This window comes from Sardina pilchardus, chromosome 2, assembly GCF_963854185.1.
Source record: "Sardina pilchardus chromosome 2, fSarPil1.1, whole genome shotgun sequence".
Classification (NCBI taxonomy): Eukaryota; Metazoa; Chordata; class Actinopteri; order Clupeiformes; family Clupeidae; genus Sardina; species Sardina pilchardus.
Window position 1 is genome coordinate 37,292,583 of NC_084995.1, and position 16,240 is coordinate 37,308,822.

At 39.6% G+C, this 16,240-nt stretch overlaps 1 protein-coding gene across 1 annotated transcript; it reads left to right on the forward strand.

The window, feature by feature from the left end:
- The first annotated feature begins 221 nt into the window (after positions 1 to 221).
- tmie (transmembrane inner ear) lies at positions 222 to 12,246 on the forward strand. The gene is made up of 4 exons (XM_062552498.1): positions 222 to 335; positions 3,697 to 3,814; positions 3,973 to 4,122; positions 11,939 to 12,246. Exons 1-4 carry the CDS (start codon positions 222 to 224, stop codon positions 12,244 to 12,246), a joined length of 690 nt encoding a protein of 229 aa, XP_062408482.1.
- The last annotated feature ends 3,994 nt before the right edge of the window (positions 12,247 to 16,240 follow it).

Consider the following 16,240-nt stretch of genomic DNA (forward strand, 5'->3'; position numbering starts at 1 on the left):
AGGGACTGAGGCAGGCAGAGAGTATGAGGCCAGTAAAGCGCATGTGAGAGAGCTGTTCTGTTCCGGGGCCATCAATCACCTGGACCAATTGTTAGCCCTGCTGGTCGTAGCGCGCCAGAGTGGGGGGCAGGGTGGGGACAGGAGGATCTGAGGGAAGGACTGAGAAAGAGAGAGAGAGAGGGAGAGAGAGAGGGAGGGAGGGAGCGTGAGGAAGGGGAAGAATGGCGGCAGATCGGCCTACGTGCCCTCCCCCGGTGCTGCTGCTGTCGGCCGCCGTGGCTCTACTGCTCTCCCATTACATGCTCGATGTGGCTTCCCAAGTGCCCGACCCAGAGGTAGGAGAACGCCTGGTTTTACTCGCAATAGCGTGTGGATGTTTCCGGTGACAGTGGCTAGGATGACATCGACAGGCGAGATTGAGAGGGGGAGGGAATATTGAGGCGCTGTGCCGTGCTGATTGCTTATAAAGGACAGGTGGCTGAGCAGAATTGGTGCATCTGCTATGAACACAGAGTAGCATGGTTACACAGGCATCCATCCAATACCAGCATTTGGGATGGTTTGCTTTAAGGCTTCCTGATGTACTGAAACACGAGGCTCTTATCGGTATGTGTATGTAGCCTACAGTATGTGTCTGTGTCTGTGTCTGTGTCTGTGTGTGTGTGTGTGTGTGTGTGTGTGTGTGTGTGTGTGTGTGTGTGTGTGTGTGTGTGTGTGTGTGTGTGTTTGTTTGTGTGTGTACCATAGTATAAGCATGTTGTACAACATGGTACAGGCTGAGTGCTGATATGAGTATAGGAGAGTAAGTATAGACACTTAAAGGTAATCCTGTTGTTGATACAAAACAACATGATCATGAGCCATGTTTTAATAATGTGCATGACATTATTAAACTATACTTATGAAAAAAGCAGAACCGGAAAGAACAAATGAGCCAGTTCTTTATGCTTACATAATCACATAACTCATAAAATTGTAAAATTCCATAACCAACATTGCTGCCTGAGGCAACCCACTGATTCCAGTAACTTCCAATGTGTGCTGGAGAAATGCTCACTCCAAAGAGATGTAGGACTCAGAGCAAGTAGGTTTCACAACAGGTGTCTTTGAAGTGTCTTAGCAGGGACCTTGAGATGTAAATGGACTCATTTCACGCACACACCTGTGCTGACAGGATTATAGGGCACCGACCGCAGGTGTGGCCCATCAGCTCAGTGGGAACCTTGGCTTCTCAACAACATAAAAAGATTCTAAAGCAGCACCAGATGGGTGGCTCAGTTAGCATTTATCTAGCACCTTCCACAAACGTTGAACGGGGGGGAAAGTTACTCCCGCTGTATCGGAGTAAAATAATGCAAGAAATGGGTTAAATTATTCATCATGTAGTTTTAGTTTCTAATAAAGTTTTAAGCTTTTGGGACCATACCATGCATTCTGGAACTTGTACATTTATTCCACTCATTAGTTTTACCTCCTGGCTGATGGTTCATAATAGCAATTTAGCACACCCAGAATAGGAAGACAGAAACTGGTACTGGAGTGCAATGTTCAGTTTCTAAACAAACCAAAAGTTGCTACGGCAATGTTTGTTTTATGAATCTTTTTTTGTTAGGAATGTGCTTTTGAGTTGAATTGTGTTAACAATTATATAGCATTATCTAGTTGCCTATGATATGCTAACTGCTAACACAAAGCATCAACAGAGACAACAGCGTTCATCAGAGAAGAACAGAGAGGTTGCATATGTTGTAGCCAAGGTGGCAAGCGCACGGAAAGCATATACCTCCTCTGGAAGGCTCTGCGGCTAATAAAGTTTCACCTGAAGTTCGCATTCCTTTGAGCCCCATTCATTTTGGCGTCACTTTGACAGTCACATTGTGTGACTAGTGTCATAACCTTGCATCTCACTTTCATGGCTCATTAATAAACTTTTTTTTTCTAAACCAATGCTAAAATTATATCATAAGCATGTGACTTTCAGTCTCACATGAGAGAAGGAACTTAGCGCAGCTATTAGACAAGTTACTGTGTTTCAGTTTGTTGCTTAACGTCCCATGTCATATCTCAACTCACACTGAGGATGCGCAGTACAGTAAGGCTTCACCTGGAAAAGGGGTTCAAATTGGCTTCACTAGACATACAGTCCTTATTGAAGTCCTGTTGGCTGTGTCCATGTCTACTGTCTGTGGTTGTGGCCTATGGAGGCTGTCCAACATCTTTTTAGGAAAGCTCCATATTCATTAACCAACGTAGCGAGAAAAGATTTGGGAAAAGATACATGTCTATAGGAAGTATAGTAATATCAAAATAAGACTGTAGCCTACAGGAAAACCAGCAGATGGCTTTTCTTCTATACTAGTTTGATATCATCGAGGTAAAGCAGCCCACACTCTTGAAGGATTCTCTCAACCAAAGTGCCGGTTAGTGATGAGTTGGAAAGTCCTTCACTGTTTTTAACTCTCCTAGCATTAGAAACTGAAAACACAGCTCTGAACAGCTGTCCTATTTTGGAAAGAGACAGGTAGCTGCACTGAGAGGGTGGCAAAGATGCTTACGAGGTGTCTGACTGAAGATCTTGATGGTCTTACATAACATTAGTCTGGCATCCTTTTCCTGCAGTTTTCGCAGGTCAAGCCTTTATTGCCACAAGTCTGTCAAGTACTGAGATTAGTTTTCAAGTGGCCATACTTGGGTTCTCTTCTCCTTTTTGTATCAAGCGAAATGGATGGTTATGAATGACTATAAAAATCAAAGCATTTTGCATATCCTGTCATTCCTCACAGCACTAGTCACATCATTAAAAAAATGCTGGCCTTAGAACAATGGATTTCCTGTCTTTGTTCACCCATACAAGTGGCATACAAATGGCATGTCAAGACATAACACCATCATTATCTTGTCTTATGTAAATGAAATTTAAAAACTCAAGGAGTGTAGTTAGTTGAGGTGTAGTTGAATCCGAAAGGAAAAAAACAAAAGGATCATGGTCATAGATCAAGGTCAGACTTTGAAAAGGTTATCTGTCCTTTTAGAAATCTTTAGTTCTGTAGAGAGAGAACGAGAGTGAAATTATAGCAGAGCAAATAAAAGAAGCCCGCCTTAAGTTATTTCTAGACTTGATGGCAATTAGTACAAAGCGAAAAGACAGAAGACTTGTTTCCAAGACAGGTGGTCTATTCCCTTTGCAAGAAATGTTGTGTGCCGTGACAGTGAGTCAAATTAATAATATAAAAGAACTGACTTAAAGGCATATAAAACATTTTCCATGGGTTCCCTGCTCTTAGCCTACAGACAAACTGGCCTTCTAATATGCTGTAAAACCCATGATGTCAATTTTCTGTCATGTCAAGATATGAATGGAACACTTTCTAGAAGCCAGCGAAATGCTGTCTTTTTCAGGCACACTGATTTTGTGTCTGTTGGCATGTTGACAACTGTCACACATGTACAATTAAATTGTTAAGCTTTTAGCTATAGGGGTTGTCATTTATGCAGATGTATTCTGAATAAAAAAATTCAGTTGATTGAAATTTCCCCAGGTACTTGAGGACATCACTTTTGTAGATCCCTCATTGTTTCAAACTGCTGGCAGCAGTCACAAATTGTTGCACATGGGTACAAATTGCATGTTGTAACCATGTTGTTATCAAACCCTGTTCTAGTTATTGTTGCTTCACACACAATTGTCTTCCTCAGCTTTTACCCACAGATCCTCCTCCAAAACCAGATCCCATCACATCAGAGACCGTTGTGTTCTGGGGTCTACGGCTATGGCAGGTCGTGGGAATCTTTTCCATGTTCATCCTTGCCATTGGTAATATAATTCCTTGTTTCCCTACCAACCTCTAATTTAAGTATCAATATTCTGTCAGCATCTTACATTTTTAACAGGAAACAGTATATTCTTAGATGAGTTGTTCCTAATTAAAAAATATTAAGCATGTGTCATTTCTTCCTTTTTTAAAAAAACAGTGATCACACTCTGCTGCATCTTCAAATGTCGAATTCCCCGCACGAAAAAAGAGATTGAAGCGCGTCATGCTCAAAGACTAGCAGCGAAGTCCTATGCCAATACACTGGAGACAGTCCCGCCACTCAGCGAGCTCACAGAGATTCCAGGCAGTAAGTGCTATTTTCGCTTTGTTGAAGAGTCAGCATAATTCTTGTTGAGAGTCTTTTTAATATGTAGAGATGGGTTAAAATAAAAATGGGTTTTACTTTCCACTACGAGTTTGATCAGTGTGACTGATCCTCCCAGAAACTCCTCTCTTAATGCCAGTCTCTCTGACAAGACTGAGTGGGAAGTTTGGCATTTCAAAACGGTATTCAAAAGTGTTTTGAGAATTTTGTTTCAGAAAGTGGTAATTGAAAAGATGACGGAGACCCAAAAGCATATTCTCTAGTCAGACACGCTTTTATGAAAGCATCCCACATCATTTAGAGGAGATGAGCTCTAATTGTGTCAGTTTGCCCTCTGTTTTTTTTTCTTGTCTCATTTGGTGCAGTACTGTTTTCTTTGCTTTATTTGACGATCACATTGCATTGTAATGAGCTCATTTAGATGTGACATTTTACTGAATAGTCCACGATGACAACCAGCCTTTTAATATCATGGCCTGATTCTAGCATGCATTGATACCAATTTATCTGAAAGTGAAAACACATCTGAAATTTCAGCAGTACCATGTGTACCGTGGCAGGTTACTGTAGATTAAAATTCAGACTCCAACAACTGGGATGGGAACTACTGACTGGACCAGTGGGTGCACAAATTACAGTATGTGTCAGTTAGCTGTCAACAAACTAATATAGTGCATTTATTTTGTAGTGACGAAAGGCCGGTGGTGGTTCCTTTACATTTGAGCAGATTGAGAGCGATATAGATAGTTTACTCTTACACTGTTGCAATTCTATGACTTGTACCTTTTTCCCCACACAGGAAACATTATTTATGTGTGCAAATACAGTATTTTCCACAAATTTTAAAACTAAAGAAAACACTGTCATCTTCATGTAACACTTCTGGATGTCTCTGGTGACACCTTTACGGGTACAATTTTTATTGAGTATACACTCTCTGACATTTCTGTGAATGTTGTGTGGCTCTCATATTACTGTAAATCTATTCCAGTTATGTGAAACATCAGTGCCCTTGCAATCCATGTTCAAAATATATTTTATTCCCGGGGACATCAAAATACAGTGAGATGATTACATGTTATAATATATAAATTGCAGTTATTCCCCTGCAAAATATGAAATGTCGGTGCCTGTAGGAGCAAAATTGATACTTATGTTATTAGAACTACTGATGTCAATTGACAGGCAGTATTAGCGGAGTATGCGGAGATGGGTAATAATGTTAATTATATGTATACTGTACCAGTGATTAGGATCTTCTTTTAGTCACAGCACGGAAATACTCTTACTATCTTTCATGAGGGAGTTGTGGTCTGGTCTTTCCCACCTCTGTAATCTGTCCTCTCCTGTGTGTTCTGCAACTTTTTTCTGGCACCTGCCCTTGCTTTGCCCTGACCTCATACTCCTCCTCTTCCTCCTCCTCCTCCCCCTCTTCCTCTTCCTCTTCCTCTTCCTCTCTTTCTAGCTGCCTCTTCCGACGCAACGACGCTCGCCACTGTCTCTGAGCAGGTACAGGCTCGAAGTGCCAGCCAGCTACCTGTGGTCAGGGAGGAGGAAGAAATGACTAATCCCATCACCCAAGCGGAGATGGGATAGCACTCTCCCTGCTGTGACTGCCTCTTCCCTGCTCCTCCTCTGTCACAACACTGTCTGTGTAGTCTCTCCCCGATGGCGTGGGAGGCATCTCTCTCAAATGGCATCTGCTCGTGAATGCCCCTCTGCTTGGAACTTGCCTGTCCAGAATGTAGCGGAATCGTTCCTCCGCCTCATTTCACATCTGTGTGCCACAAATCCGCACATGTAAGGTCTCAGCCATAGCTGAGTGCGCGTTTAGGAGGCCTTTTATTCAGTAACGTAGCATTGCATTGCCATTAGGTGGCCTTGTGCTGTGCGTCTTGTAAGAGATTAAAGGATTGTCGTCTTTTGTAGTTTTAGTTTTAGATCAAGCCATACTCGGCATGATTGGCTTTTAGGAGATCTAAAATGCTTTCAAACATACCTCAGAGTACTGACATATAACATGCCTTTTTAATGCTTTTATCTGTAAAGTATGTTTGTATTGGGGTTCATGCATTTAAGAGCTATATTTGTAGATTTATACCTTCTATATACAGCACAGTTATAAAAATGTATTCACACCCCTTGGATATCTCCACTTTTACTGCTTTTGTGAATGGAATCTTGATCAATTTACTGTAATTTGACCCTTTTATTTTACAAAAATCCCCTCTTTACGCCAAAGTGAAAGCATATTTCTATAAAGTATTTTTAATTAATTAAATATCATGCAAAATAAGCAATTGCATATTCACCCCCCTCAAGTTAGCATTCAGTAGATGCACCTTTGGCTGCGATTAAAGCATGAAGTGTGGATAGGTCTCAGTTACGCTTGCATGCACTTGATACAACAATTTAACTCATTACATTTTTCATTTCCAAAACTGCTCAAGCTCTGTCAGGTCGGAAGGGGATTGGGTGTGAACAGCCCTTTTGAAGTCCAGCCACAGCTTTTCTATAGGCTTGAGGTCTGGGTTTTGACTCTCCAGAACATTCTACTTGGTGTCTTTAAACCATTTCTGTGTAGTTTTCACTGTATACTTCAGCTTATTGTCTTGCTGGAAAGTGAATCTTCCCCGAAGTTGTTGCAGACAAGATTGTCCTCTCGCATTTCCATAATATTTTGCTGAATTCATTTTACTTTTACCTTTACAAGCCTTCCAGGGCCTGTCGTTGAGAAGTATCACACAGCATGCACCATGCACCATGCTTCAAAATAGGGATTGTGCCTTTTGGGTGATGTTTTGTGTTTGGTGTATGCCAATGTAACGGGTGCTAGCTGGTTAGCTATGCTGTGGCACGTTAGTAAACCTCACTCCCCGACGCTTCAAGAGCGCTGCTGGCATGAAAGCTAGTAGCCTGGGCTTTTAGCTGGATTGTTAGCGCGCTCGACTCCCGATCCGAGGTGCTGCTGTCTCGCGGGTTCGAGTCCGGGCGTGTGCAGGGCTGGACCGCGGTGGTTCCACACAACGCAGGTTACACCAAAAATAGCATCTGGTCTTATGTTCTCCCCCACCATTGTTCTGCTTGAACTGTCACTCAGTTTGTGGTGACGGCCTGCTCTAGGCAGATTTGCACTGGCACATGTGCCACATACCTTACATTAATGATCGATTTCACCGAACTCCAGGACCCAGGAGTATTGACCAGTGACTGGACCTTCCAGGAGCAGGAGTCTTTATTACTATATTCACTGCACTCAGGCGATGTCCATTTCACTAATTGTGAGGCTATTAGCACCAATTGGCCGGACCACTGTTGATTTAGGTCAGTCACTTCAAGGCGGGGGGTGAATATTTACACAATCGCTTATTTTGTTACTTTGTAGAGATTTGCTTTCATTTCATCATTTATTCATTAATTATTGTAAAAACAAAAGGTCCAATTAAATTGACAAAGATTTGATTTATCAAACCAATAAAAGGGGAAATATTCAAGAGAGGTGAATACTTAGGCACTGTATACATTCATACTGTAGGTAGACCTGTGTAGCCTATTAGAACTACTTTTTTGCATGCAGTCTTCTATTCTGCACTCTTCTATACTGTTGTTTGCTTGATTATCACTTTTATCTGTGTTTTATCTGTATGTGTGTGTGTGTGTGTGTGTGTGTGTGTGTGTGTGTGTGTATACACACAGTATTCACATGGACATTTCTGTAACATAAGGACCTTGTGGTTGAGAATTAGCATTAAAGTCTTAAGGGCGAAGAACATTTTTAGATCTCTATCTGGGTTTGTGTTCCTGTAGTCCTATGCTAAAATAGCACAGTACACACACACACATACACACACACACACACACACACACACACACACATACATACACATCAGCTGTACTCCACTTCTATGCAAATGTGACAAGCGAACAGTGCACCCTCAGTGTGCATAGAGAGGACAGGGTGCATAGATTGGAATATGTGGGGGGTTGACGTGACCCTACTGAGCCTTCAATAATAGTATTTTGGTCAGTCAGTCGTGAGATCGGGTCAGCTTGTCTCCACCACATTTAAAAGACTTGAACCATATATATAGTCTCATTATATTTTGTAGGCTATATGCTTGAGGAAGCAGGCATGAAGAGAACAGCATTAAGAGCATAATGAGGGTGTGGGCAGGACGAGATCAGTCCAGTGGAAGAGCAACGCATACAAGTAGAAAACACAGTCCTGCTGTGCTGACATCACACGTTGCGTAAAAAGGGAGCACTGATTACGACATGGCAGCCAGGAGAGATAATATAACAAATGGATTATTTGACCTCATATTGTCTACTTCATGGATGTTCTCGCAGATGTTGCTGAGAGGAATGTTGTGTGTGGATCATTAGCGTAACAGTACCTATTGAAGTCATACAAATCGTCAGTCGTCCAAAGAAAAGAGAAGAGGAAGGAAGATAAATAGCTTTATGTTTGCTGTGCATTTCGAGAAATTGCCTGAGGTGTTTATTTCTGTTGTGTAATTTTCGCAACACTGTGGTAATATGCCAGTGATCTGAAGTGGCAATTGAGGTGTGCTTATGTGCCTTGTTTCTAATCATTTCTTTGGAAAGATCACAGGAAAGCTTTAGGGCAATTATGTCCAGTGGAGTCCAGGAAATTGCTCATCTAACCTGAAAGGGTGGGGGCAGTGTCAACTAGCTACTACTTCAAGAAATGGCAAACACCACTTTCACACACACACATCAGTTCTACTTCTAGTCACTGGACCTCAACAGCCTCTGGCATTATTAGTTATACAGTAGTGTTGCACTGACTAGAACATCAGTTTGATTTTTTTTAGGTGTGGATATCAAGATGATATACAAAAAAAAAAAAGTCTCAACACCATCTTTGACCTGTGGTTTCCTCATGATTCATGACATTTTTTAGATTTCTCATGTACTGTATTCCAGCATGTACTGTACAAATAATCTAAAAAATATTTGTGAAATACGAGGAGAATAAGGATTGCTACTTGTAGCTATGGCACAACACATTGGATGTTGTCGTAGCATTTATGATGGCGTGTACCATAACATATTATAAACACATTCATAAACTTTACTGCCTGCCTGCACAAAGCAAGGTTCACAATGACATTGTTGGGTGCGGAAGAATTTGACTGGCTAACTGAAAACAGATTTCTCTTTGCCATCTAACACTTTTGGGATGCGAACTAGGCTATCTTGGCCAACATCAGTGTCTGACCTCAGAAATACTAAATAAATGGGCAACAATTTCCACAGGCACTCCACCTATGGATTTAGAGTGGGGTATCATTGACGTTCCTGTGGGTGTAATGGCTGGCATCCCAATACTTGTCTTTATAGTGTTCCATAATCTTTTGGAAGGAACCAATATGTAGGGAAGGGTGACTTTATCAGATATAATATACAGTATGACATAACAATGATTACTCATAGGATCAAATAACCACAACGGCAGATTAAAGAGATAACAAAAATTCAATCATTAAATCAGCCATTTTAAAAAAATCAAGTAACTTATAATCATGAAGAGAACATATCCACCTACCTTCAAAGGGCACAGTGGTACTGCTCCCAACATCTCTTATTGACCAAGAGGGAAAATTCCACTCCTGGGTAAATGTTGCACCGACTAGTGTTAGATATAGTTCTGTAGTGACAGTTACCACTGAAACTGTAACAAGAGCTGCACATCAATAAAGCATTTTTGTTCTGTCCAAAAAAGTAAATTTAACCTTTTTTTCAAGGTGGCAGGAGAATCCCCATCTGTGCACTCATATGTCATTTCTTACTCTCTTGAGGAATGTGCTAACTAGAGCAAATTAACTGCTCACTGTTTAGAGCCCCATGGGATAATGTCTTAGTCATGATAATGTGTATGTTTTTCACAATATATCTGTGCTGTTGGCAGGCTGTTAAGGGAATGGTCTTTTCTTAGGTATACAATCAATAATTGGTTTCTTGCAGACTCAATATAATGAACACACATTGTTTTGTGCAAATAATGAATAGTAGAATGTTTTGTTCATCGTCTTGTTTTTTCTCTGCTACACATGCACAGAATATATTCTGTGATGGCATGCTTCTAAACCTGAAATGTGTATGTTTCATCTGCCTGCCTTGGAAAGATTTGAAGTACGAGCTGAATGCATGCCAATTCAAATAATCTATTAGCCTGGGTGTTCCCATCCTGCCTTGCGCGGTGATTTCAATCACGCAGCTAAGGCAGTCTGGAAACTAACACCCAAATTTTCACCTGATGTTGGCGACCAATCACAGAACAGGGGAGAAAGCAAGACCATGATGAGCTATATGCACAGACGCATTTGTTAGACATCCGTGGCGCCCAATGAACGGATCTGGGCATTTTTTTTCAAATACGAGAAAATGAACGTCTGGTTGCCAGACCACGTCTCATTTGAGAAGTGGTAGGCACTAGCCAGGCTAATAATCTAGTATAAGAACAGAACATGTAAATAATGAAGATGAAACAGCTACCAAGTGTAGACTGGAAGTTAAAACAACACATTAGAGCACATTCATTATACACGACTGTCTCTTCATATTGAAGGTGTTGATAATCTTGTACATGGTTATTTAAGTGTGTCATAACAACGTGAATAGCTACTTCTAGACCACCCACCGTTCCTTAGGAAAAACTGAATTTCTATGGTGCTGAAATTGTGATTCTAGGCTTCAGGAAATACACTTTTGCAGAGGATTCCTGTTTCTGAAGAAGTATGTCAAATCATTAATAAAAAATAATAATGGCAGATCAAATTCAATCAATGACCTCTGGTTTGCCAGCATGATTCAAAGTCACAATTTATAACTAGTCTCACCTGAAATGCGGTCCGCACTATTTTCTGGATGTCACACATTCAACCCAAGTCTATTTGGATAGCTGAACATACTTTAGTTCCACATAGACATGGCAGAAACACTTGTTTTCACCTGTTGATGAGTCATTTGTTTGTTTAAAGTAACGTGATGCTTGATGTAATGCTTGCTTTTCCCAAACTAGCCTTCCAAACAAGTCTTTCTTCCCTTTCTGCACTGAGCCTTTCCTTCTTTGCTGCTTCCAAATGGGGATTTCAAATGTTGTGCCAATTTTCAAATGAGCCAAAGTGAATGTCAGCTTGCCTCTATCCAAACAGCTGCAAATTCAGAGGAGAAAACCTTCCAGGGCTTTGATCAGTCAACACATGCAGCCACAGGCCTCAAATTCACCAATTAACTCATTAAGGCTATCTAAATGTGTATAAACATTACAGGATGACATAACTCAATTCGGTGAAAGTGACATGTTGGTTCGCCTGAATAATGTTAGTTTGGTCATCTTTTTTTTTACATTGTCACCTCGGATTAACTGCTAGAACTACCAAGACGGTAATTTTGACAGAACTTTCTTTTTTAAATCAAAGTTAGTCGTCAACATTACCTGTCAAGGCCTTTCTAGTGTTAAAAGTAAATACAATGTGGACTCAGTGAAGGGCGTTACACAACCTGCTATTTCAATTTTGAAACATTGTCCCTAGTTTTGGAGGAATGATTGACAGTGTGACAACTTACCCCATTCTTTCTTCCCTGAGAGATAGACTGCTGATCACTATAGTGATTTGTACTGTAGCTGAAATTGACTACTTCATCCTGGGTCCTCATGATTGGTTTATGCAAAGCTAGTCTGTCACCTGCAAGATTGATTTGTACTCCATCAGCACTTGTCAAATATATGGACAAACATGTTAACTAGATTCTTCTCTTATTTTTCTAGCGGCAAAAGTTGAAGAAAAAAAAGAAGTGCCCACAGTGGCTGGAAAAGTGGACGGAGAAAAGGGGGAGAAGAAAAAGGGGAAAGGGAAAGAGGAGAAAGAGGGGAAAGAGGGAAAAGAGGGGAAAGCTGCAAAAGAAGGGAAGGGTGAAGAAAAAGAAGAAACTGGCAAGAAAAAAGGTGATAAATCTGCAAAGAAAGAAGGTGGAGATGAAGGGAAAGGAAAGAAATCTGGTGAGAAGGGAGAGAAAGGGGCCGAGGGGAAGGGCGGGGCTAAGGGCGGAGCCAAAAAATCAGCTGCAAAAAAGTGATTTGTCACTTTCAAAATGTGCTAAACTTTTAGTAAACATTTTTTTTATGATTGTATTTTCATTTTTTTATTAAAAAAATTGTATTTTATTGTATGACAATAATAAGTAAACTTCTTCCAATTCAAATAAAATTGTTGTTATATAACTAAGCACACACACCGGGAGTCATGACCTCATTTCTTGTCTATCAGGGGCACATTGGTACGAATCCAGGCATTTATTCAAGTTTCCTCATATTGCTGTAAGAAGACTCTATTTATATGTAGAATAACAGACAAGCATTTCATGCTGGGTGAGTTTATACAAACTACATTCAGATTTAGCACCATGGAGTCTATACACTTGAGATGACAATATATTTAAGGTATTCAAGGTAATTTTCATTTATTTCATTATTCACAATACAATGATGTACACTTTATATGTCAATATATTCTTATAAAACCAGACAGTGGACTTCAAATAAACCACATGGCAGCTAAGCTCTACAGTTATTTTTGCAGCAATATGTCTGCTTGCCTGATTTCCACCATATGTTAACATTATTGGCATATCAACAAGCTATATGGACAGTTGTAGGAATAGCTCCCACTATATTTTTTCATACAAATAATACAAATTTAAAAAATCAAAAAAGCTGAAGAATATTGTACATGTTTGAATTATGTCAACATAATTGTCCAGATCCATGATTCAAACAAGTACAACTGGCAGGTGAGGGATCTTGGCAAAAGGAAATCTGAGCAACACATTTAAGATACCTGGAAAATATCAGCATGATAAGAAAAGTGTCCATAATCGGTGTTGAAAAAATAATCGCTGATGAAAAGAACAAGTATGCATTTTAAAGTGCTTATATGGCTATCTGTAAAATGTCCTGAACAATTCCACTCTTTTATCTGCAAGTTTTAGAGTTTAGAGCACAAAGTAAAGTGTAAGACATGAGACATTAGATGAACACGGTGCACAGAACACAGCAAAAGGTTTGGTTATGACCTTTGTATTTGGATATTGTTGTCCATGGCCTATTATAGCAGTTATATCGCCGTAACCTTTTGACTTTAGTCAAGCCATCTCTCTCTAGCCATCTTAGTACTGGCAGTAATTATGAACACTTCCAATGTTCCCTCTATGATCTCACATAATGCTGCAGTGGAATATATACTACCTCTGAGAATATCAACATTTTTCAATAAGCCACACAGAGAGAGAGAGAGAGAGAGAGAGAGAAATGGACATTTGTATAAATATCTTAAATATCGAAAAGTTTAAAGAACAAGGGAAATATTGTAAAGATGGTAAAGCAATGACAAAATAGGTTGAAGAAAACAAGATGCAGTAAAATGCCATTGATACTGAAATCAGGTTTCCAAAGAAGTACAGTGCCACACCCATCTGGTGCTGTCTCTTGCTTGATAATGGTTGTAGCACTATAAAAATTTCAAGAAACTGAATCAATAAATTGACCAGAAGCATGTTGAAGCACATCCCTGATTAAAAAAAAAGAAATACTGTCCCTTCATAGTTACATCACATTACATTATTTTTTTGCAGAACACTGATGCTCATTTAGCTCAAATCTAGCCTTTGTAAACATTGTGACTTCTGTGTACACATATATACTGAATATCTATACATACATACATAAGATAAGCAGCATAATACTGAACCATATTTAACAGTATGTGAGCTATAATACATCGTTTTAAAATTTATGAATAGTTTTAAATTATATTACATTAAATTATGACAAATTCTTCACACCAAACATCACAAGGGACTGTAATTTACACAATTCTGAACATGGAGAGATGTTTGCACACTGCATTTAAAAAGTGCAGCCTTGAGCTGCTTCATTAAGGCTCCTATGATTCATCTGGAACCTAAGCTTACATTTATGTTCCATTAGGAAAAAATCAATCAATTGTACAAAGTCTGTATTGAACATTTTTTGTACTATTTCCTACACTAATAGTGAAGGAATACCAAGACCCTTCACTTTCCATCATGTGTATTTAGAACGATTAAGAATATGTTTTGTTTTTTTTTTCAATCAAAATTTCTCCCACCCTATCGGTGTCAAAAAACACACTGCAATTCAATATGTCAGGCGCTGACATCTCTACACTGTAGACACTAAATCAGTTGGTCGTTGTAATTGGGGACTTGTAAAATAAGTACATTCATTTCAGCAACAGCTTAACCACCTGTGACAAATGACAAAAAAATACACACTGGGCCTCATGCAAGAGCCATTTATACAATCATACTTGATTTCAAGTGACAGGTGCTACTGTTTAACACACTGTCACCTTTAACACATACTGTACTGCACTGTGGTTCTCATATTCACAACTGTTTCCTCTAAAATCACCATCATTCAAAACTTTTAGTTACACACATACATTGCATGCCATCAATTGTAGAACTTGGAGGGGAGGACATTTTGGTTTTACTTTAGAAATTAAAAGGTGTGAGGTTAATATTTATTTAGCCTTTTCTTTTTCCCTTCTAAATTTCACTCAGCTTTGTCATGCCACGTTTCTGTTTATATTTTCCTGTCAGATTTGTGATGATTTCAGTGATACTACCATCAAGCGACAGTGTAAATGACCCTGGAAATATTTATCTATTGTTTGAATTTTGCACCTCAGTCAATTCCCACCTGAAACATTGTGATAGCAAATATGATCTTTCCCCACGTGCTGACAGGAACACAGAATATTCGGCTGCAACTTGTGAGATTCTTTGAGTGGAGTTTCAGTTTCCATAAACTGGACGAGACAGCTTAACATGGTATTTTTATAGCTTCAATTATTCTAATTTACAATTTCAATGAACATGCGTATATTTATAGATGTTCCAAGAACAATTTTTGGCAGCTTTCTTCAAGTCTCAAATGGTTTGCTGAATTTGAAATGCTACATGTGGATGAGTAGAGTTTACAAAAATAGGCAAAAAGAATAGGCAAAAGTCCTTGCATGAGACCCTTGGAATATGGCTGACACACATACAAAGATGCATTCACTTGAACAAAATAGTTGCCTTGGTGGAATGTGCAATCCCTGACAATACTGAATAACAAGTTGTTGTGTCAGCTTGCTTTTACACTGCTGAAATTATAAAGAAGAAAATGGTGACCTAATAAGGCAATGTAGAAATTAACTCTAGGAATATGTATCCTTGGTCAATATATCTACATGAGAAGAATGTATCAGACTGATTGTACTATAGCAAGTGTCCATATAATTAATAATACACAAATATGTTCTTATTGATAATGGAATATCTTCCAAAAGATAATGATGGCAATACAATTCAAGCCTTACGGTCAGTATGAACATAGTTAATCTCTTTTCACGACAGGCAACCAAAACAGGTAAATACCTCATTTAGCTAAGATGCATCTCTCTCATAGGGACTAAGACTGGTTCTCATTTCATGACATTTATATTCCAAATACCTGATACAAAATTACAGTAGATTCCCATTATGCGTATTTGAGTTCCGCTGTAGAGCAAGCAAGGCCATCACCTCACCTGACTGAGTGAGTGGGGATGGTCGTCCTCTGTGATGGAGCAAGACAGGGCTCGCAGTTCCTCTGAGGTCTTTCTAGTACCTCTCCTTTCATCTATATTCCCATATGCCAGGCTTTCAGAGTCCGACCCCGACATCCAGCTGTCACTACGCATTGTTTGTGACCTTTGAGGAACGCGCCCTCCATCCGAAACAGTCACAGAAGTCTGGGATCTCCAGGGGTGATACTAAGAACGTTCCACGTATAGCAATTTTGAGCTCTTGGCTTTGGTTTTTATACAAAGTATTTTGTGACTCACAGGATTTTCCGAAGCATGCCAGAAATACCGCAGGCATACTCCTGACAAAATGACCTTTGTGAATAAGACAAGTATCCTTCATTTATTTATTATTATTATTTTTTCTTAAAAAAAAGCTTCCTTCCTTCCTTCCTTGCGCACATGCTCAGTGCTGTCGG